Here is a 24,798-nt window from a genome sequence, read left to right on the forward strand (position 1 = left end):
GTGCAAAACCCATGGAGCCATCTTGCTGGCCCTTCTTAAGTTTATAAAGGGTAGGGTGCTTTCAGTGGGTGGAATACTGTATTTTCTTAAAGGATAGAAGCTTATATTTTTGGTATTAAAGCACTAACAGGTAACTGAATTATTCCCATGTCAATACTAAGCTACACATTTTAAAAATAATGTGAAGTATCTTGTTACCTCTCCTCTCAAGGCTAATAGAATCATCTGCTAAAAGTTTGAATTCCTAAATTCATTCCAGATTCATTGACTTCTCTGTGAGAGTGGTTCAGGATAAGTTTGTTACTAAGAAACTTGGAACTTCTTTAAAATGTACTAATCGTATTATAGATAATTTAATTGCTCACACCATCTTCTTATCCATCTAACTGTGCTTTATCTCCTGTTGAAACTATATTTGATCTTTCCTCTCTTGAGATCCCTTTAATGACTGAGTTTAATTCGCAGTTTTGGTATATCCCTCGGGATTTTTTTCTGACACCATCTTAAGATTCCTGCTACCTCCCAGGCTATGATACATTACCAGTTTGGTTTTCTGTTCTCCTGATAGTTGACTCTCCTTCCACAATTTTACCCTTTTCTATATGCTTAATTCTTACAATTTGGGATGGGGGTGTAGCCCCACTTCTTTTGCTATATTACTCTATAGTATAAATCCCTAAAGTATATACTATATAATTTGAAAACTAATTCCTGAAAAGTGCTCATTTTCAACAAACTGCATTCTTTAATTCTGCTTCTTTATTTTATTACACTTCTATATTCATTGATTTTATATATTTGTGTATGTGTGTATGTGTACATGCACACTTGAATGCTACAACTCACATGTGGACTTAGAGGACGACTCTTGGGAATCACTTCTCTTCTGTGTGAGCCCCAGAGAGCAAACTCAGGCTTGTTGGCAAATCCTTTACCTGCTGAGCTATCTTGCTGGCCTATTAGCATTAATCACAGGAATCAATTCACTTCATTTATTCTTCATCTCCTGGTGGGGAACTAGATTCTAAGTGATAGAGCCTTGTTTATTTTCTTGTGATTGACAGATTTGACTTTATGTGTCTCACCCTCCAGCAGGTAAGCCAAATAGTTAAACTCGTTTCTTCAGAGAAGTAGAACTGATAGGATGTATGAAGAGTGTGATGGAATAGGAAAGGAGAAGAGGTAAAGAAATTGTTTGTAAGTAATTGACATAGTTACTATTCATTGCTGTGAATAGATACCTCAACCAAGGCAGCTTATAAAAGAAACACATTATATTGAGGGCTTGCTTACAGCTTCAGAATATTAGTCCATGGTCATTATGGCAGGAAATGTTGATGGCAGGCAGGCATGGTGCTGGAGCTGTAGCCGAGAGCTTATAACCTGATCCATAAGCAGGAGGCAGAGAAAGAGAGAGATAGACAGGGCTTGGCATCGGCCTTTGAAACCTCAAAGCCCACCCCAGTGACAGACTTCCTTCAACAAGACCCTATCTCCTAATCTTTGTTGAACAGTCCACGAACTGGGAACCAAACATCCAAATATATTAGCCTATGGGAGCCATTCTCATTTAAACTACCACAGCGACTGTGATGGCGGAGTTGCTCAAGGATTTACCCATGGTAAACTGGTGAATAGAAGAAAGGACCTTATAGTTCCAGTCCAGGTTCAAAGCTTAGGAAGTAAGTTCTATTCTAAAAGCTTGATAGCCAAGAAGAGCTCATGTTTCGGTTAGACCCTGAAGATGGAGGCGGGGTGATGACAAAAGGTAAGGTTGCTCCTTACCACCTCTTCCTGTTAGGGCTCCCAGCTGATTGGCGAAGGAGAGATCAGTCTGTTTATCAGACTACTTAGTTCAGATATTTTTGCTTGTAGAAATACCATCAGAGGCCGGGTGGTGGTGGCACACGCCTTTAATCCCAGCACTAGGGAGGCAGAGGCAGGCGGATCTCTGTGAGTTGTTTATCCAAGTGTTTGTATACCTCATAGCCCAGTAACACTTTGTTTCTGTCTGTTACACAAAAGTTTCAGAGGGTTAAGAGCAGCAAGAGTAGAATTTGCCTTTGGAGTTGGAAGCTCAGGGCTCACATTTCTTCTCTTCTGTTCATTGGTCAAATAAGTCAAAAGACCAATGAATAGAGAAGTAGATGTCAACCCTATATGGAGAGATATTACCACTTATTGTTATCATACTTGCATTCTAGCAATTTCGGTATATGATATTAACCACAGATCTTACTGACAATTGAAGCCCAAAAAGCAATTAGACTTTTATCTATCAATACCCATTTTTATCTACATGAAAGACTTATACTTCATAATCAGATAATCTTTTATATTCTAACCTGCTCTTCTGCCTTAATCTTCTTCATCCAGGCTTCTATTATTATAGCTCCTGTTATGTCAGATTAGAATCCTTTCTTCCTTAAAACCATTATTTGCTTTCACTGCCTTTCTTTTTTTTTTTTCTCTAAAGTTTCATTCTCAGATGACTGTAATACATGCTGGCATTTTCTTTGATGACCTGTCCATAAGTGAACTGTCACTTATTACTATTACTTATTCATATTTTATTTAAGAAAAGGCGGACACTTAGTACATAATTCATATTGTTCTGGGTAGGTAGTTCATACTTCTCACCTTTGCTCTGGAGAAATTCATAATAGTTGTGTGGTTTGTAATTTCTGCCAGAGAACTCTGTCTTTTCTTTAACATTTCTATAGAATTACTTCTGTGGGTAGAAACTGTTCCTAAGGGGACAAAAAGAAGAAAATAGTCTACAGAGGCAAAAGACTTTTTATTTCCTTTCTGGCAAAATTATACCTAAAAAAATTCTACTTAAAATAATTGTGTGTGTTTTTTTTTCCAGGTATATGTAATGCATACTTTAGCAGCCTCACTTTCTGCTTGTATTTATCAGTGCCTTTGTGGTAGTCATAACTACAGGTAAATACCTTCTTGTGAAATTTAAGACCACTTTCAGTAAACAGTGAGGTTTCCTATCTATACATTATTAATTCAAAACTATATATAACACTTCTTTCAGTAAATGCAAAAAGCACATGACTGAGATATTGAATATTTTTCTTCATCTTTGAAATTTCAGCTTATACTTTTATGACAAAGGAAACTGAAGCTAACCCTTGTTATTGTAACTTAGCTGCCTAAAATTGATCACTGCCATCATGCTAAATATTGTGATAGATACTGAGAAATTAAAAATCAGTCAAATACTCTTTCCTTAGGATTGTTCTCATTAAAACAGATGAATGGATGATACATAATAAATATCATACATAAGTGATAAGTTCTATAATTTGATGTATAACAAAAAGTCTGAGGCACATAAGCAAAGGAATTACTGATAACAGGATTGAGAAATTTTTCACAGATTTCCTATTTAGGAATTTCCTCTTCGTATTCTGTATTCAGAATAATTGTTAAAAGCCTAAACATTGACATTCTGGTGTGTAGTCTACCTTTAGTTCTTTGAAATACTCTGACATTCTTTCTTTTTTTTTTTTTACAAGTTTTATTTATTATGCATACAGTGTTCTGTCTGCATGTACCCCTGCAGGCCAGAAGAGGGCACCAGATCTCATTACAGATGGTTGTGAGCCACCATGTGGTTGCTGGGAATTGAACTCAGGACCTCTGGAAGAACTGCCAGTGCTCTTAACCTCTGAGCCATCTCTCCAGCCCCTGACATTATTTCTTTAACTATTATCTGTCTTCTGTTACTTTTGAGACAATACTAGAACTTGTACATCCATTTCTTTTGTCTTTTTTAATTGTAAATAGATTATTTCTCATATAGTGTATCCTGATTACAGCTTGTCCACCTTTTCAGTTCCACCCCACCACACCTCCCACCCAGAAAAACTTCCTTTCTGTCTCATTAGAAAAGAATAGGGTTCTAAAAGATAACAACAAAATGTAACAAAATAAAATTTAAGAAATTCTTTTTTCATTTTAATACTGCAAATTGGTTTTTAAATTTATACACATTGATAATACATATTTATGCATTACAGTATGTGATACTTTTGATATAACAATGCATATACTAGTGATCAAAACTGGGTATTGAGGTATTTATTATTCTTTATGATAAGATTCAAAATTCTGTCATGGGTATTTTGAAACAGCACAGTATTAACGGTAACCACTGTGCTGTACTATGGAACACTGTAAATGATCCCTTCTGTCTAACTGAAGTTCTGTTCTTGTTACACAGCCTCTCTGCTTTACCCTCCTTTCTAGTTTCTGGTAGCTACCATCATGAGATAACTTTTATAATATTCATACATTTTAGAGAAAAATGGCATTTTCCCCCTGTACCTAGCTTATTTCATTTAATATGATGTCCTCGGGATTCATCCATTTTACCACAAATGAAGGATTAATGATTATATCTTTAATTTTCAGTTCAAGTTGATTAAAAGCAAGGCCACAAGTAGCTCTTGCCTGGGGTATTTTGTCAACCCCAGGTCAGTCAATGATGGGAGTGGAGGGTTAACAGGGTTGGGAACTCTGTGTTGTTTTGTTTTATTTAGGTCCTGTCCCTACTTCCAGGTAGTAGTACTTCCTGGGAGTCCTTTTGTACCTGTGAAGGCTAGAGCAGCCTTTTCTGTCTAATCCTTTTTGCTCCCTTAGTTGATAAATCAATATTTTAGAACAATTGGACATGAGATGCCTAATCCCAACTGATATATATATATATAAAACGTAAGCCCTGCCTAAGGCTCAGAGAAAATCATGCAAGATGAGGCTGAAAGATTTAAGAGATTCCTGCTGCAAGACAATGACTTCTAGACATGAGAAGGAAACAAAAGCCATGAAATCTCAGTAGTGTTGTTGCCTAAACAGCATAGAGGGGAAATTTCTTATGGCCCCATTTGTAGATTAAGAGCTAAAAAGCAGTCAATGGATGCTGAGATAGGGAGAATGAGCTTTCTCCAGGTACAAACCTCTGATGGGTTATTTAGTCCCAGTTGATCAGCCCTAAGCACATGAACATAAAAACATTTCTAAATGGACTCAGTAGGTTGTATATGTAGACACATACACACGCGCACGCACGCGCAACACACACACACACATTTGCACATAACAATAGTAAGTCAAGAGTAGGAGGGACACAGGATGAGTTGAGTGAGAAAGGGGTAGAAAAAATGTAAATAAGACTCATGAATGAAGTTCTCAAACAAGTTTAATAAAAAGAGTATAATTGTGGAGAACCTTAAGAGTTAGAGATTGTTACATGAGGTCTATCTGTTTCCTTATCTTCGTAAGAAGATAGATAGCTACCCTATTTTGTAGTGAATGACTCCATATCTGATTGTGTCATAGCTTTTCCTACCTATTTGGTACGATATTTTCTCAATTATCTAGTGGCTGGGAGTTTTCAACTGGTTTCTGACTTTTTTTCAGAGGGAATCAATCCATTGATAGATGTATATACATCCCTGGGTGGAGGGAAAAATCAGGAGATTCCTAGCCCACTATGTATGTAATGTCCCTCTCAATCTCTTTTAAGTCATTTCTTCCATTTTTATGCTTTCTCTTTGTGTTTTGACTTTAGAAAAGTTATTTAAGTATAACATTCTTTTAACTGTTTCAGTAAGTTTGCTTCTGTGAGTGGAGATGTTGTAGATAGTTTGTTATCTCTTACATGGTATCAACTCTCATCGGTATTGGTTTTTGGTTATCATTTCATCTTATCACTTAAGAATTGTTCTTGAACAGTACCACTTACCACTCTGATTGTATATTACCAAGGTAGCTTCAATTTTTATTTTCTTTGATCATGAGTTCATTTATGTAATTGAGTATTGTTTTGGTTTCATCAACATGTTTTTATCTTATCATAAATATTTCTACAGGCTGAGTGAATTTTTGTTGCTATTCTGCCATCTTAAATTTGGAAAATAAAGCTCAATAATCTATTTACAAATATCAAAATGTTAGGATCAGTGAGATTAACCAAGTATAACATCTTTAAGGCACTGTCTTTCTAAGTATAAATATTATATTCGTTTACTGTATATATACTATAGGAACATCTGCAGTACTACTTTCTAGCATTTTTATAAGTTCTTTTTGCTGCTGGGTATCAAAATGTTAAAATAGTTATGCTACCCTGTTATTTGTTTACTTAATCTTTTATTAAATTACTGTAAGTTCTTAAATATGTAATAATGCTTATCTCATTTGCCTTCATAGTGTGGTGTGTATAATTTTATCTAGAGCAATATGATAAAATTATTTGTGTCCATTTCCCCATTATATTAAAAGATTTATAGGGACAGAAATTACTTTCTATTACGTGCTTAGTACCTGGTTCAGTGCCAGATACTGGGCTAGCCATTAACTATGAAATTAAGCCTAGACTCACTTCATTTTCAATCAAATAGCTTTGTTTTAAAGTTATATATTTAAACTTGCTTCTTGTGGCCCAAAATAATGTGGTGGGTTTTTTTTTTTTAATGTATTCTTCATCTTTCACTAAATAAATATACTAGATACTTGTCAAATTTGTTTAGCTTAGAATATGTATATTTTCACTTTAGAGAATACTGTATTAATACAATATAGCACCGAAGAACATATTATTTAGACATAAAAACAGTATAATTTATAAACAAAAATTCTATTTAAGATACCTTAGAAATTGTATCTAAGAATGGGAATATTACATATGGAATTCATCTTAGGTTTAAATATTGTTTCCTTTTTAGTTCATTTCAAACAAATCAGTTTACTGGAATGGTGTATCAGACAGTACTGCTTGCCCATCGACATTCTTTGAGAACAGGAAGTTTAGATGAATCAGTAACCCCCAACACATCACCAGCTCAATGGCCAGGTATAAGTAATTTACATATATGAATTATTTTTTTAGCCTTATTGGAAGTGATAAATGGTAAAAAGCAGATTTGGCTTAGTTTTACTATTTGATGATCATTGTTAAATATTGCTAGATTTGACACCATTACAAATTCAATGCAAATTCTTCAGTTACATTTTAATTTAATCACAAAACGCTCTTGTTACACAAGACATTATCAAATAAACAATACTTCCTTGATCACTCTATTAAAGTAGCTCATTTTGTTAAATTATTTCTTAAACAATTTAAAATATTTTATCAAAATATTTATGCCATTAACATTTTAACTGAGATTTGACATAAGTTTAATTTTCATTTTATCTAAATTGAACAAATATTTCAGCAAATGCTCTTAAACCATAATTACCTACTGGTTATGAATCCAGGGAAGGGGATGATTTAATGCTGATTGAGTAAATTTTTTCAAAAACTCAAAAAGTAGAAAACTGTGTTTAATTTTTAGCTTTAAAAGATGCTGTTGCTGTTGTTGTTAATGGCAGATTTTTGTTTGTTTGTTTGTTTTTTGGTCCTAGGAATAAATTGTCTAATTCAACTTTTGAATTCTTCTGGTGAAGAAGCCCAATCAGGACTTACAGTCTTGCTTTGTGAAATTCTCACAGCAGTGTATCTTAGTCTGTTCATTCATGGGCTGGCAACACATTCTAGTAATGAGCTGTTTCGGATCGTAGCTCACCCTCTAAATGAAAACATGTGGTCTGCAGTGTTTGGGGGAGGAGCACACACGCACTCGAAAGCCACCTCCTCTGGTAAGGTTTACTGTCTCCTCCTCCTCCTCCCCTCTCTCCCTTTTTCTCTTCTCTTCTCTTCTCTTCTCTTCTCTTCTCTTCTCTTCTCTTCTCTTCTCTCTCTTCTCTTCTCTCTCTCTCTCTCTCTCTCTCTCTCTCTCTCTCTCTCTTCTAAAGCTTTATTCAGATGGATAACTTTGTTAAGTGTAATTATGTTTTAATTTTGTGTCAGAAAACTCATTATACAAGACTATCAACAAACAATAATGTGGTTTAAAAAAAAAAAAGAAGTATTAGAGCTTCTGGTGCAGTTTTCAATCTTTTAAGATACTCCTGCACTGATGAGACTGTTTAATGTACTTGAATTGTCTCTTAGTATTAAAATCTTCATTTCTTTTGAAATACAGTCACTTTGGTTTTTGTTCTATTCCAAATACAGATTTTTCTCTTCTTTCTTTGGCAGGAAGGCACTTTGCTATGCCTAGCCCCCACCAGGTAGTGGTATTCTCCATGGAATGTGTGGGCTTTTCCAAAGCTCTTTCAGCCATCAGTTCTCATAGCCCTCCCACTCTTGCAGGCAAGATATTAGCTTTAGAAATAGGCTTTTACAATTTAGCTTGCTTTGTGTTGGTTTTGAAGGGTTGCATAGTGTGGGATAGTTTGTTTTGTTTGGCATTTAAGAAAAATTGACAAGTTTCTTTTACTCAAGCCATATTTTTGATTTAAAACAATGATTAGCATTTTATAAAACTCTTTATGCTATTCCATTCTAGTTTCAAATACTTGGTTTTGAATATTTTCTGTCCCTTAAATTTTAACATTTCTAAATGTACAAAACCAAAAGAAAAATATTGCTGGTCCTCATCATAGGAAATCACAGTATGGCTTGAAATGACTGAGAAAGCATTTCCCATAAGGCTGCTTTATGATCTGCATATTATGAATGGCTATTAGAGTATTTGGATTTCTAAGTGTTTTTAATACCGTGAAAAGTAAATAGTTTAATTGTATCTTTTCAATTCTGATGTTAAAACTACATGTATTTAAATAAATTTAAAACAACCCACTTTTTCAACTGGAAAATAATTTTTGTGATTTTTTTTTAAACTTTTTCTTTTTGTGATTTATTAACACACATGATAGAATTGGGTTTTCACTTTTGTGGATTATCTGGAGTAGAGTTAGGGCTTAATTTATAATAATGGAAAACCTGTTAACTATACTAACATGTAAATATACATGTAAATTTAAATCTTCAAATAAAAATTTGGGAACAATTTTAAATGTTTTTTAAAAGGAACCCCTATGAATACATTTATAAGTGACACCCAGAAAGATTATCTCTGAATTTCAATCTGCTTCCTCCCCACTGCCTTTAAGTACCTTAGACCCATGCCTGTATATATTTGTAGGTTTAGATATTTATGATTTGGAAGGTCAGATGGTTGGCAAAGGACTTGACAGGAAGATACAATTTGATTTGAATTCATTATTTTTTCTACAAGCATTGTAGGGCTGGAGAGATTGCTTAGCAGTTAAGAGCACTTGTTTTTGTGGAAGACCCAGGTTGAATATCAACACCCATGTGGCAGTTTACAACTGTGTAACTCCAATTCCAGGGAGATCAACATTCTCTTCTGATCTTTACAAGGCACCAGGCACACACATGATTCACAGACATGCATGCAAACAAAAAAACATATATGCAAGTGAAACACATGTAAAATAAATATTTAAAAAAGTTTTAAAAACATTATTGTTAAAGTCCATACATAACCTGATAAGTAAATATTTTTAGATTTTAAATATTCTTCTGTAATGGAAGAAAAAGAAGTCGTTATCTTGTTAAAATACTCAGTCATTAGCAGTATTGACACACTTTACACTAAGCTATGATCCCATATGGTTGTACAACCAAAGTCTTGGTAGCTTAGCTTCTACTTTATCCTCACATTGAAACTGTTCATTCATCTGTCACTCTTAATTTTTAATTCATGCTCTTTTACCTCTTCAACACATGGATGAGGGAGGATACGATCTTAAAACAGATGGGGATTATTTGATGCTTACAGTAAAGCAATGAGTTCATAATTTTGAGCAGATATGAACCAGCTTTGTTGGTCCAGAGACCTTTTGGTATCTCACAACCACTCAGTCTTCCCTTGTAGCACAAAAGTAGCAATAGACATTAAATCAGGATGACTGTACTTCAGTAAAATGTTGGGTATAAAAATAGGTCTTAAACCATACATGATGGTGCACATCTTTCAATCCCAGTGCTTTGGAGACACAGGGAAATCTCTGTGAGTTCGAGGCCTGTCTGTTCTAGGACAGCTAGAGCTACATAGTGAGAGCTTGTCTCAAAAGAAAAAAAAAGTCATAGTTGACAGCCTCTGAGGTAGAAAGTTTGCTTTTGTTATATTTTATACTATTTGCTACCTCTGTTAAAAAGTTGCAGCTTTTAAGTACTGAAGTTACCTTTCAAGTCTGGAAAGGACTTGTGAAATGACAAATGGTATCAGAGTGATAATATGTAGTTCAGAAGCTGAAAGAGTTTGGCTTTTCTACTAAAAGGTCCAGTGCTGATTGGCTGCTCCACAGACTTGATACCAAAACCTGGTATTGATCTCCCCACCACACTTGTCTCACCAATCCTTTTGCTCTGAATTAAAATTATTTTCTTCTACCTTTTTCCTTAAAATTACAGATTTTAAGTGCAAATTTACTTTACATATCAAATTTACTTGTTTATTAAAATACTAAGCATTTTAATTTTCACAGTGGTTTTTAAAGTTACTTCCCATGGTATAATTTCCGTCAATTAATAATAACTATGAAATTCAGCTTGACTGTCTCTTTCATATATCTTGAGTTCAAGAAAAAATTGTCAAACCTAACACATTTTAGATTCATAGGTCATGGAGTTAATGATTAAATTAATAATTGGTAAATTAATTTTGGCTCCATTTTTTTTAGAACATTATTTAAGACTTAATTATTTAAATTAAATTTAAAATTATTATTTAACTATTTAAGGGATAACTTTTGCTAAGCAATGTTAACATGTGGTTTAAGTTGAAAAGTATATTATTAGCTTCAAGTCTTTCTTTTTATTTGATGTTGAAAATTGAGCCCAGAACCATGTGGGTGTTAAGCAATCTTCTACCACTGAGCCAAATCACTAGCCCGAGTTCCACGTATTTTTGCTGAGCACAGATAAATATGAAGAGCTTTACTCAAAGATCAGGTTGATTCTTATTTAAACACTAAGATTTACTGCTTATAGGCAAAAACATCATTGTATAGTTGTAAGGATCTTAATAAATGATAATCTTAACCATTTTCTCTGATAATTTTTGGTTATTTGATTACTTTTTATTATCTGTATGTTTATCCATTTGGATTGGGGACAAGTTAGCCAAATAAAATATTGAAAACATAGTTATCTTGTGGTAAGATTAGATATAAATACATCCACCTTATACTTACCTGTCTTTGAGAACTCAGAAACCATTCTGAATATAGTCATGGAAGTCATACCAAGTGCACTTCTAGGAACTGTGAATCATGTGATTTAGAGGAACTATCAATTACATGATTTATCAGTTGATGAAGAGAAAGGCTTTTGGTTCCAAAGCTATTCTAGTTTGGAAGGGAACAGGGAAGAAAAGAAAGAGAAGTCAAGAGAGGAGGAGTGAGAGACTGAAGAGGGAAGGGACGCAGTGGATAGCTGAGTGTTGGCAATCAGAAACACCAGGCCTGGGAAGCAGACACTCTGAAGAGCCAGGAGAAACAGTCAGGATAAAACACCAGAATCATGGCTGGTAGTGTGAAATGAAATTCTGAAGGCTTAAAGCACACCAATACAGCACAGCAATCGGAGGAATTTTAGGTGTAAATCCACAGTGCTTTGTGTTTGGATTGCTGCAAAAGAACAATCACAGTGTTCCAAGAGCTTAATGGCATTAAATAGTATTCAGTGTACATTGTTGACCAAGGGGATTGTCTTCATTTCTTTTCCTGTTGCTATGATATAATACTCTGACAAGCAACTTAAGGAAATTTTTTTTTTAGTTCACAGTTCAAGGTAGAGTCGTCATGGCATAAAGTCAAGGCAGGAGGAACTTGAAGCTACTGGTCATGTCATTTCTACACTCAGAAGGTGAAGAGCAGTGAATGTTTGCTGCTTCTTAGCTCCTTTTCTCTAATTAGATAATCCAGGACCCCAGCCAGGAAATGGCACTACCTATAATAGCACCTCAGTCAATGCGAGGTAACCATACAGGCATGCCCAGGGGCCCGTCTCCTGGCTGATCCCTGATGATGTCGAGTTGACAGCATTAACCATCACAGAGATAAAATAGTGTATTTCAGAAAGTCGATGTGAATTCAGTCAGCATTAAAGTATGTATACTTTAAGTTGTTAAATTTAGCCAAATGAAAATTGAGACGACTAGAATATTTTGTTTTCCTAACAAATCAGTATCAAAGTACTGTGTATTGAAAATGAAATACTTATTTGGAAACCCTAAGTATGTGTTCTCTAAAAAGTGTTTTCAAATTTAGTGCTAGGAAAGGCATTTGAAATTTGCTAATTGTGTTTCTTACTCTGATATAAATTCTCATTTTAAGTGTTTTGAAATAATGGTCTCATGAACTAAACTATAGGCTTTTTTTTCTGCATATCTCATATACTTTGTTCTAATTGTTTTACTGACTGTTATAGTTTGGTTTTTGTTGTTGTTGCTGCTGTGCTAACACACTCTGGCCAAAAGAAACAGGGCAAAAAGGGTGTATTTTGGCATACACTTCAGATCCATCATTCAGAGAGGTTCGAGGCAGCAACCTGGAGGCAGGAGCCATGAAGGAACTGTGCTTCCTGGATGCTCCCTGGCTCCTGCTCAGCTAGCTTTCTTATGTAGCCCCCTGTGGTCATCTGGATAGGAATGATAGCCTTGGATTCCTAACCAAAAAGTTCATAATATAAATAACTTACTAACTTAAGCATTAATGAAATTTCCCTTTGTGAATTCTGCATCACATGAAAATTTTGATATTTATAATTGTAGTAATTAATGTATGCTCATGATATTTTTAGTTTATGGTAATTGTTAAAGTTGAAAATTAGCAAGAGAAATTTTTAAAAATTATTCTTTTTCTTCAAACAGTTAGAAATCCATACTTTTGCTTCTTGCATTGTAATTTTTATAATTTTGCATCTTGTGAGAAAATTTAACATAAAACTTTTTGAATTTTGTCTTCTCTTAATAAATCTAATGAAAATTTTATCTCCTAATTGTAGAATGAAATATAAAATGAGTATTTCTAGTTGTGGTAAGCATGTCATATCTTTTTGTAATGAAATTGCTAATGATAGATGTTTTGAAGACATTTAAAATTATGTCTGTTCTTTGATTATGCTAAATATAGGTCAGAAAATCAGAATTATTTGTATATATAGAATTTGTATGAAAGATCAGTGTTTTATAGTGACTATTACATGCTATTACAATCTTCCCTTTAGCAGAATGATGTTTTTGACCAAAAGCAGCAAGTACATTTAAGATGAATGTCAGTGACTAAACACAGTTGAGCACATCAGACACTCATCACTGGTGACTGATTGTTAAGAGCTTCTACAGGACGGCCAAACATGAAACAACTCACTTTAGAGGAAAATGAATTCATGTTTGTTAGCCTCAGGCTTTTAGTGAGGGCCATGTCATTCATATTTCCCTTTATGTTTAAGTAACACTTATTTTTGTGAGAATATGAAAAGCCTTCCAGGATGGCTTGAAAGAAATGTTAAATGTATATTTTTGTACAGATAATTATTCTCTTATTTCACTATTAAGGCTGTTCCTTTTGATGTATATATAAAGGTAGAAGCCATAAGAAAAAGTAATATATCATCTGTTTGACCTAGATACTCTCATTCAGTGGGTAATGTTTCATAAGGTTATTAAAACTAAGCATATTGTCTTTCTATAGACTTTTTTTCCCTGACGTTTTTGGCTATTTCAAGTCCTGTGATTAAATAGACTGAGTATATTTCCAAACTGTGGCATTTGTAATAATTTAGAGTTACTATTCCAGTACAGTGATCCTAGATCTTTTGATTATAAACACTTTGCAGAACATACATGAGTTACCAGCATTAGACCTGTGTACCCATGTGTGTATAGCACTAAAGCTTGTTTTCTTCCTCCTCCAGCCACTCTCCCTCGCCCTCTCCTCTCCCTTTTCCTCTCTTCCTACCCCTGTCTCAGCACCCGCCCCTTATTTGCTTCCTCTTTGCCCTGCTTTTTCCTTCTCTCCAGCTCTTCCCTTTATCTTACCAAAGAAGTCTAAATAGCAGCTTTGATATTTTCTTGCTATCTTCCAGTGAATCATTTTTTACATCAACTATCTTGGAATATGCTTTGGTATAGAATTTGGAGAAAATTTACTACTTCCTATTCAAATATTTATAAATTTACTTGTGTTTTAAGACAGGGTCTCACTGTACAGTTCTGGCTGGCCTGGAACTCATTTTGTAGATCATGCTGACCTTAAACTCAAGAGATCTGCCTGCCTCTGCCTCCAAAGATCTGGAACTAAAGCTATGTGTCACCAAGTCCAGCTTGTAAATTTATTTTTGTGAATACCTGCAGAACAGGTACAAAGTAGTATATGAGGTAATGATTATAGGAGGACTCTGAGAGTCAAGCATTGTTATATCTGTATAGTATCATTTCAATTTTTGAAAATTATTAATCTTATTCACTTAAGAAAAAACTTTAATTAATTGCTTCTTTAGTATTTTCCTTTTGGACTCTTTGCAGTATATTTGTAGATTTCAGGTAGGTTTGTATCTAAAGTACCTTTTGTGGTATGCATGTCTCTAAGAGACTAACAACAGCCTGAATTGTCTTGCTAAAACCAGAAATGGATTTGGGATTTATTTTTTATTAAACTTAAATGTCCTTTATCTTTTCCTTATCTGTATTTCCTTCAGCATAAACTATTTTAAGTCATCAATTAAGCAGTTTACCCTTTTCCTTTGAGTTTTGGGACTAATTCATAATTTTGGGGGAAATTCATAATTCCCCATTATTTATCTTGTGTACTCTTTGGCATTTGTAGGAACCCCAAAGATAAGTGGGCATTCAGTAGAAAAGGAGGAAATGAAATAGTTCTGCCGATTGTGTTAAGATCTTAAAGAAGTAGTGTTTAAATCTGCTTACAAAATACTAGTTTTGTCATGTCTGCTTTAAAACAGTAAGCTGGTCTGGAGAGGGGCCCAGTCAGTGATATGCTTGCTGTGCAAGAGTAAGGACTGAGTTCAGTCTACAGAACCCACATTGAAGACCAGGCATATTGGCACTCCCTGTTATCTTAGCACTGGGGAAGGGGAGGTGAAGACAGGTAGATCCTGGGGGCTGACAGCCCAGTCAGCTAAACTACTTGGTGATTCCAGGCTGGTGGCAGATATTGATTCACATAACAAGGTAGGTGGCATTACTGAGAAATGACACTTGAGGCTGTACTCTGGCTTCCACGTGTATGTGCAAATATGTACCTGTATCCCATGCACACCCACCACACAAGTACATACATACACAAAAAAAGGAAAATGCTAAAATAAATGTTAAACAAGCTTCTTAGCTTCTGATGTAGTATTTTTATTATTGTACAGGTTACCTAAGACCATTTTCGTGCATGTATATTATGTACTTGGAGCATATTCAGTCCCACTCATACATATTATCCTTCCCCTTCTCTCTTCTGCCCTTTGGTTTGTTTGTTTTCATTACAGTAATAACTTCATGGCAGCAAATCCAGTAATACAGGAAAACTTACAGAAAGCAGTGTTGCCTTTCTTATTCATCTAGTTTCCCATTCCCAGCCTTAGCTGTAACCTCATACACATTCCTTCATTTCTGTTTGATTTCTTTTGTGAATGACTTACATTTCTACATATCAGTAGTACAGAATGTGCTGAGGGTAAGATCAGAATTTTCAAGGAAAGGAAGGGATGTTTGTCTGTGAAATCTATTTTGACATGAAAACCTATTAGTAAGTCAAAGCAAATAAGAATTAAGTTTTTAAAATTTATGACGTTTCTTGATTCTGTCAGGCCTTCCCCCCCACCCCCGTGCATGCCTCTTTTTTTCTTTTCTTATAAATTAAATTGATTCATTTATTTTACATCTCAATTGCAGCTTCCCTCTTCCTTTCTTCCCATTCCCCACTGCTCCTCTCCTCCTCTATTTCTGTTCAGAAAGGTCAGGCCTCCCAAGGGTATCAACAAAGCATGGCATATCCAGTTGAGGACTGAGCTCCTTGCCTTACATTAAGGCTGGGCAAGGCAACCCAGTTTGAAGAATAGGTTCCCAAGAGCCAGCCAAAGCATTAGGGACAGCTCCTCCTTCCGTTGTTAGTAGTTCCACAAGTAGACCAAGCAAGTAAACCAAGCTACACAACTGTCATTCATGTGTAGAGGGCCTATGTTGGTCCCATGTGGGCTCCCTGGCTGTTGGTTCAGACTCTGAGTTCCTGTGAGCCTAGGTTAGTTGTTTCTGTGGGTTCCCTTGTGATGTCCTTGACTCCCCTGACTTGTACAGTCCTTCCTCCATGTCTTCAGCATGATTTCCCAACCTCGGCAGCAGTGGGTCTCTGCATCTGCTTCCATCAGTTACTGGATAAATCATGCCTTTGTTTCTTTTTTTTTTTTTAAATTTATTTACTTTTTTTATTTTATGTGCATTGGTGTTTTGCCCACAGGTCAGATCTTTGAGTTACAGACAGTTGTTAGCTGCCATGTGGGTGCTGGGATTTGAACCCGGGTCCTTCGGGAGGGCAGTCAGTGCCCTTAACCACAGAGCCATCTTTCCTGTCCCGCCTTTGCTTCTTATTAGCCACATTTTATCCTTTTCGATTCTCTTAGATAATTCATAAGGTCTACATTCAGTTTCTCGTCCATTTAATTTTAGAGTGTGTGTTATATGTACAGTGTATATATTGGAAATTTGATTGTTGATCATCAGATGTTAATAAAAGCAAAAGTTTATGCAGATTTAAATATGTAAATGTAATCATTTAATAGATGAAGTAACAGTGGAACCACTATTACATAATATCTTAGAATATGAAATTGCCATTCATTTTTCCTTTCCAAAATCACGTAATTACTATTTTAAACTTAGATTATTGTTGCTTGATATATTGCATGTGCATGTTGTATTTTAAAGTTGAATAATTCCAAATGATAAATCGAAATTGTAACTAAAACACAAATATTTACATCACTTTGGAAGGTAAGTAAATTTCATTTGGAACCATTGGAGACAAATAATGTTGTGTCTTAATGTGAATTGTTTGCATAATAGGTCATGGTTATGTCTACTTGTCTACAACTGATAATGTGTCTTATGACTTAGTATTGATAAAACATTTTATAGCATATAGATATGAAGCTCAGTGATGCAATAATTGCATGGCATGTGCAAGGACCTGACTTTAAATACTGGTACCAAAAATATTTTTAAATCAAGCTCCCATATAATTTTTGTTTTTCAGATACTACTGTTTTAGTTTTCTAGGGTAAATACTGAAAGAATACTAATTTTTGAGTTTTTAGAAAGTAAAGACTGAGTTTTCACTTTTGTGTAATTCTAATGACTAGGAAGTCCATCTCTAAACCGTTTTTCAAAATGTAATGCAACTTAATTAGGGAAGACAAAATATTAAAAATAATTTCTAATAAAAATGTATTTTGAATGTATAATGAGACCAGTTTGTTACTGAACAATATGAAGTGTAGCATTTTTAATTCATATTGACATTGTGTCATCTATTATTTTGAAGTGTTTATTGGGGTAGCTGACTGGTAAAATCTATATTTAATATCCATAAATCACTGGGTTGAATTATCAGCAAGCCTCTTCCTCTTAAAAAAACACAAAGTAGAAGGATATAGGAAATTTCTATCATAATCCTAACTAAATTATAGAGTGATTTTTTTTTTGTAGGCCCGTGCTACATCTATTATATATTACATACAACATATAAATTAGCATTCAGATAATTATGGACAAGTTAAGATAAAAACAGAAGTTATTACACAGAGCATCTTTCCTCCTTACTTCTCCTACCTGCTTTTCCAATTGCTCTGTACTTTCATAAAAATATTTTAGTTTATGTGTGTTGTTTGAAATTATCTGTAACTTTTTTTATAAAGATGGCAATTGGACATAGTACTTTAATAATAATCTATTTTCTTCTTTGTTTCTTTACTAGTTGAAGGAGAAAAACAAAACAAACATTTTAGTCCACCAAAAGCATCTTGCAGAGAATCTGCCCCCATAACCTCTTCCTCAGTAAATCAGGAGTCACTGACAGTCAAAGAGAAATTCATCCCACCTGAGCTAAGTATCTGGGACTACTTCATAGCCAAGGTAATAAAACATTGATACACAGAACAATATTCATGTAGTCAAATGGGAACAAGTGGTTGTAAAGTAAGCGATTAACTTCTAAATATTTCCGACTCTGTTTTGAAATTTTTAACTTGGGTCAGGATATTCTACAATATAAAAAAGAAACTGAACTATATTGATTATACATCTAAGCAGTTTTTAAGGCAGTATATATATTTATACATATTAGGACTCTCCATTTCAAACTGAAATTATTAAGTAAGATAAAAATAGGAGTTAGTCAGCATCTCAATGTTATGTACTTAATAGTAGCCAAGAGTCAAGACCCAGAAGTCAAGGTGGTTCTGGTCATCTCTTATCCATACTCAGTTTCTTTTTCTTTTTCTTTTCAAACTTAGAACCTTGTGTAAGCCTTGTACCACTGGGCCAAGTTCATAGTCCCACATTCATTTATAATACTGTAGGCCACCCTGACTTGTTTTGACTGGTGTAAATTTCATTTACTAGTATTCAGTTAAATAACATTATTCTCTAAAACTGAATTTGCTACACTATATTACATATTAGTAATTGCATAAAATGTAAACTTTCCTACTAACTTTCCACATATCACTGTTTGAAAACAGATATATGCTATGATAAGTGAACAGTCATATCATTCCTTTCAAAGTTCATCAGTGATTATTCAGTTAGTGCTTTGTAGTTGGAAGTTTAACTGTGTGCCAGCTGGCCGGCATGTGGTCGAGACAAATCTCTCCCACTCGTGTCCCCCAAGTAAGCACACAGAGGCTTATATCAATTATAACTGCATGGCCATGGTTCAAGCTTTTAGCTAGCTAGCTCTATATCTTAAATTAGCCCATAACTATTAATCTATGTATTGCCACATGTTCCATGGCTTTACCTACATCCCATTACATGTTGCTCCTTGGGCAGCTTGCTGGCCTCCCTCCCTTCCTTCTTCCTGTCTCTACCTTTTGTTTTGACAGAAAAGGGGAAGTGATGGGGGAATGTCTTTCTGTATGCTGCCAATATGTGTTTCTCTGATTGGTTGATAAATAAAGCTATTTGGCCTATGGCAAGTCATCTTAGAGGCAGATGGAAAATTCAAAGGGAGAGACAAGAAGAAGGCGGAGACACCAGCCAGGCAGCCGCCCATGGAGCAACATGTAATGGGACGCAGGTAAAGCCACGGAACATGTGGCGATACATAGATTAATAGTTATGGGCTAATTTAAGATATAGAGCTAGCTAGCTAAAAACATAAGCCTCATATGTATTTATTTGGGGGACTCGAGTGGGAGAGATTTGTCCTGACTTTTGACAGGCCAGGACACAGGAAAACTTCCAGTTACAGTGTTTTTTTTCTTTTTTTTTTTTTTTAAATGAATGAAAGAATACTCTTGTTATTCAGTGCTGTGAAAGCCCAAGAACCAGAATTTGGATCCCCTGAATCCATCTAAAAGCCAGGCATATAGAGATGCACATCCGTAACTGGATAACCCAGGACAGCTGGTCCCAGGACCTTGTTGGCCAGCAAGTCTAGCAAAATCATGAGCTCTAGATTCAGTGAGAATCCCGTCTCAAAAACTAAGGTGGAAAGCAATGAGCAAGACACCAAAGAGTGACCTTGCCGTCACACATGCATACCCACATAGATAGACACACGAAATGGTTTGTTAAAGCCGCAAGAAAACAGTTTGATGAGAAGCCTTTAACTTCATGCTTAATTTTTCAATTGTGGATCCCAATGAGTGAGTAAGGTTATACATTGTGCTTTTAGCATATACTAATGCTTAGACTGCATTAGTATACCTTAGCACATTTTTCTCAGCTGCTTTATCATTTGTTTTGACAATTACTTTTAAAAGTCACATAACCTTTCTATTTGTCTTCCTAGTTATTAACATTTTTTTTTTTTTTTTTTTAGAATTTCTGCTCAAATGATCAGTTTTTCAGTCCTGCACTATTCCACAGAGCAAGGACTGTCTATTTCTTGTGCCATTTTATGCTGTCAAATGCCTGTAATCCTAGCACTTGGAGGCTGAAGCCGGAAGACCACAGGCAAAGACTAGCCTGGGCTGCATACTGTGACCTGTCAGGGAGATAGGGGAGAATTGTGTAGCTATTAGATATATCTCAAGTAGACTTTTCAGGGACATTCTTAAGAAATTTTTTGTTGAATGGGTGAATAGATAAAATTATATCAAAGATACAGTGTGGTAAATAATATTTTACTTACAATGAAATATCCACAAATAGGATGAATTATATGTTTAGATGCATAAAATCAGACATTTGGATGATAAGGTATATAATTTTTGTTTCAGCCTTTTCTGCCCCCTTCCCAAAGTAGAGCAGAGTATGATTCTGAGGAGAGTCTAGAAAGTGATGATGACGATGACAATGATGATGATGATGATGATGATACTTTACCTTCTGATCTCCCTCTCCAGGAACATTCTAATTCAAATTCATTCAGGTATAGAATATTGTGTTTTAAGCTTCTTTTTTTAAAAAAAAAAAATCATGTTGGCCTATATAAATAATAAAAGTAACATGAAATTAATAATTTACTGAATTATTACACACTTTATCTAGTTGAAATTGTTAAATTCCTTTCTTCTGCAATAAATTTTCAATTAACGCTTGATTATCCCTTGGTAAACCATTATAATTAGTAGCATGTCACACAAATCCTTTTGTATTATGCTTTGATTTTGGCCCATAAGATAAATCTAGGACTTCAAATAAGAACATCAAATGCTGTTTAATAGACCTCTAGTTCTATAAGATATCTTTAAAAAGCTTTTGTGATTATAAAAACAAAAGTTAAGTATTCACTATACTCAACACCAGTTTGAATGGTTCACTGGCTTTATATTCATGAATGGTCTTATTCATATGTTGTTTACATTGGAGCAGCAATATATTTATTAAGACATGGCATGTTAATGATGGGTTAATAAAAGTTTGAAAAGAAACAGATTTCTGGATAGTAACTCTATTGAAAAATTAAGTGATTTTGCTTACGGGTGGAGGTTTTTTTCTGTTGAATTTAGTTTACTTTTGAATATATAAATATATGTATGACTCAGAAGTCACATTGTGTAATCCAACAAAAAGCAACGCAGTTAAAAACTGGCCAGAACTGGAGATGTAGGTCAATTGTGGCACTTGTCTTACATGTGTGAAACCCTGGGTTCAGTCCTCAGTTTTGGAAAAAACAAAGGGTCAGGGAAAGTGGTCAAAGGACTTGAGTAGTTGTTTCTGGAAAGAAGACATAGAAATGACTGATAAACACTGAAGAAATACTCTGAGTCTTAGGGAAAGGGTAAGAAAATCACGGTGGGATACTATCTCACTCCCATTAAGGTGGCTGCTACAAAAATAATAAGATGACAGTATTGGCCAAGATGAAGAGAAATCAGAACCTTTGTGTTCTTTTGTTTGGACTGTAAAATGGTACATACACTTTGGAAAATGATAAAGTAGTTTTTTTAAACTTAAAAATATAACTATTGTATAATATGGTAATTCTACTGTGGGTATATACTGAAAGAATTGAATGTAGGAACTTAGACATGTGTTCGTACATCCAGGTGACGGCAGCATAATGGCCAGTGGGTAGGAGACATCCAAGTGTCTTATAGAGTGACTGAATAAGAACAATGTGTTATGTACATAATCAGAAAATTACTCTATTTTACAAAGGGATTCTGATTCATGATACAACATGGATGCATCTTTTTTTTTTTTTTTTTTTTTTTTTTTTTTTTTTTTTTTTTTTTTTTTTTTTTCATTAGCATCTGATACAATCCCCCCCCCATCTGATAATCAACATGGATGCATCTTGAGGATATTATACAAAGAGAAATAATTCAGTCACAAAAAAATAGTGTGTGTTCTGCTTTATGAAGTGCATTAAATAGTCACATTGATAGACACTAGAATAGAGAAAAGTGTATAGTTTTTTTAGCAGTTTTGTTCCATGAAAAGTTATAGAGAATGATGGTTCCAAAACAGTGTGAGTGTACTGTTGTTGAGAATGCTAAAATGTTCAACTCCATGTTGTGCACATTTTGCACAGTTAATGATTTAAAGCCAGTACCATAGACATAAATATGACATATTTAAAATCAGTGAAAAGCAGAAATAATTTTAAGTTAAACTATATACAAATGTAAAGTCAGAAGCCTCATATTTCTCATTTCTGCTCCATTTTCCCTGGTACTTGTAAAGATAGCCTTTTTGTTTTGTTTTGTTTTTCGAGACAGGATTTCTCTGTGTAGTTTGTTGACTATCTTGGAGTTCTCTCTGTAAACCAGGCTGACCTTGAACTCACAGAGTTCCACCTGTCTCTGCCTCCTGAGTGCTGGGATTAAAGGCGTGCGCCACCACATCTCGGCAAAGATAGCTATTTTTAATTAGTTTCTGTGTCCTTCTGATTACAGAAATAAGTACATCTCTATTATTTCCCCTGCTTTCTTTTTTTTTTTTTGGTTTTTCGAGACAGGGTTTCTCTGTGTAGCTTTGCACCTTTCCTGGAACTCGCTTTGGAGATCAGGCTGGCCTCGAATTCACAGAGATCCGCCTGCCTCTGCCTCCCAAGTGCTGGGATTAAAGGCGTGCGCCACCACCGCCGGCTTCCCCTGCTTTCTTACCTAAATGACAACACACATATATACATATGATGCCCCTAAGCATGCTTTTTAATTACAATTGCATACTGTAGTTTTAGCAATATTAATAATTCATTTTTACAGTTACTGTAAAATTCTATCCTTCAAAACTATTATTATTTAGCCACTGCTCTCCTGACAGGCATTTAGGTTATTTTAACTGTTGTTTTAGATAATGCTGATGTGAATAACTACTTATATGTATATATTATTTTTGTTTTACAGATGTATATCTTTGGGGTAATTTGTTGTAGGGAAATTGTTGTGTTAACGGGTGGCATCATTTCTAGATCCCTGTGTAAATGTTTTAACAGAGAAACTTTTATTTTTAGTTGGTCATTGATGCGATTGGCTATGGTCCAGTTGGTGCTCAGCAATTTGAAGACTTTCTATCCCTTTGCAGGTCATGATCTTGCAGGTAATAAACATCTTAATATGAATCAATGCCGATTGTTATTCTACTTGTAAATAAAAGATTTAATGAGTTCCTATAGTAAAAGATACATTTTTTTCGAGTATAAATTGTTTTTAAATTTTTGTATCATACTGTTACCTGCTGAGGAAATGTTTGAGAAATCAAAAGCCCTGAACCTGATATTATTATATTGAGACTATCTCTGTACCTGGGACTTAATACTAGACCTATAAACCTTCAAATACAGTGATGAGTTCCACAGTAGGAGAGGGCTGTATATGAAATAAAGGAGTGTGTTCTTACAGCAAGACACTTGAGCTGTAAACAATGTTTATTCATACACTCAAGGAAACACTAAAATACCAACTTAAAAACAAATTTTGTGAGTGTTGGAATAATAGAGGGAGTTTCCTTTTCAGTTTATATTCATTGTATTATAATAAATCAGTAATTTTCAGAAATCAAAATCAAGACTGTTACTAGATGTGGGTTTATAGACAAAAAGAGTGAAAATTTGAAGGTAGGATTGCTGTATAAGACTGAAGATGTTCTGATGAAGTAGTGCTTTATTTCATGGTAAGTATTATTGAATTTTTTAAACTTTGCTTATTATTTTCATTTTCTAGACAAAATATCAAATGACTTTCAGGCCTGTTACAAAGATTAAAGCAATTAATTTTTTTTCCATAAACATTTTCATAATCTTCAAGCATATTTTTCATGTGAAATTAAATTTCAAAGTAATGTTGAAATAGTTGTAAAGATTTATGTCATTTTTATCTTCAAAATGCCAGACTCAGTGCCCACATATCCCTACTAAATTGTATTAATATTCTCTGCTTTTTCACAAACATTTTACTATCAATTGTGTTTTCCCTTTTTAGAACTACCGGTTAGTTCACCTCTTTGTCATGCAGTTCTCAAAACTCTTCAGTGTTGGGAGCAAGTTCTTCTCCGACGACTTGAAGTCCATGGTGGACCGCCTCAAAACTATATTTCCAGTCACACTTCTGAAGAGAATGTGTCTGCAGGGCCTGCGATACTCCGTCACAAAGCTTTACTAGAACCTACAAACACTCCTTTCAAGTAGGTTTTACCATGGATATTGTTTTTTGTTGGTGGTGGTGGCTGTTTTTTGTTTGTTTGTTTGTTTGTTTGTTTGTTAGAAGTTTTGTAGAATCGGGTTGTTTTGGGATAGCATTTAGAGAAAGAAATACTTACGGTCCATGCTTAACATTTGGCTCTAGGAGCATGTCTGCCTTACACCGAAGACAGAGATGCGTTCCTGGTTTTCAAAGGTTACCAAGCATTTCTGTTGAAGGTCCTGATAGTGACTCTTCTAGGCACTCAGGATGCATTGTCATGACTAGATAACTCTGACGTTATCTAGAATATGTGAATGAAAGCACCCACGGAGAATATGGAACTAAGGAGGCTTGACTACGGGCCAGTAAACGTGACAGACTAGCTAGATACGGCTTGAGGAGTAGATACGGCTTGAAGAGTAGATACGGCTTGAGGAGAGTACTTTTATTAACTCCTACTCTGCAAAAGAAAAATAGCTATTCAGCAACTGTTTGACCTCTAGTTAAGTTTATACAATACTTGCTTTATCTAGAAAGTCTTGCCCCAACTAAGTATT

The 24,798-nt window shown here is 34.7% G+C and overlaps 1 protein-coding gene across 4 annotated transcripts in view; it reads left to right on the top strand.

The window, feature by feature from the left end:
* Positions 1 to 24,798, top strand: part of Dmxl1 (Dmx like 1) — a 150,353-nt gene that overhangs the window by 83,938 nt on the left and 41,617 nt on the right. For 3 of the 4 annotated variants that reach the window (XM_037197142.1, XM_028871805.2, XM_028871806.2), the window contains exons 26-33: positions 2,870 to 2,946; positions 6,741 to 6,868; positions 7,426 to 7,659; positions 8,102 to 8,215; positions 17,920 to 18,077; positions 20,390 to 20,541; positions 23,074 to 23,159; positions 24,041 to 24,242. In XM_037197142.1, the coding sequence (XP_037053037.1) occupies positions 2,870 to 2,946; positions 6,741 to 6,868; positions 7,426 to 7,659; positions 8,102 to 8,215; positions 17,920 to 18,077; positions 20,390 to 20,541; positions 23,074 to 23,159; positions 24,041 to 24,242 (1,151 nt within the window). The remainder of the gene's footprint in view (positions 1 to 2,869; positions 2,947 to 6,740; positions 6,869 to 7,425; positions 7,660 to 8,101; positions 8,216 to 17,919; positions 18,078 to 20,389; positions 20,542 to 23,073; positions 23,160 to 24,040; positions 24,243 to 24,798) is intronic. The other variant, XM_028871807.2, reaches the window with a different exon arrangement.

Source organism: Peromyscus leucopus, chromosome 19 (genome assembly GCF_004664715.2).
Source record: "Peromyscus leucopus breed LL Stock chromosome 19, UCI_PerLeu_2.1, whole genome shotgun sequence".
Taxonomy (NCBI): domain Eukaryota; kingdom Metazoa; phylum Chordata; class Mammalia; order Rodentia; family Cricetidae; genus Peromyscus; species Peromyscus leucopus.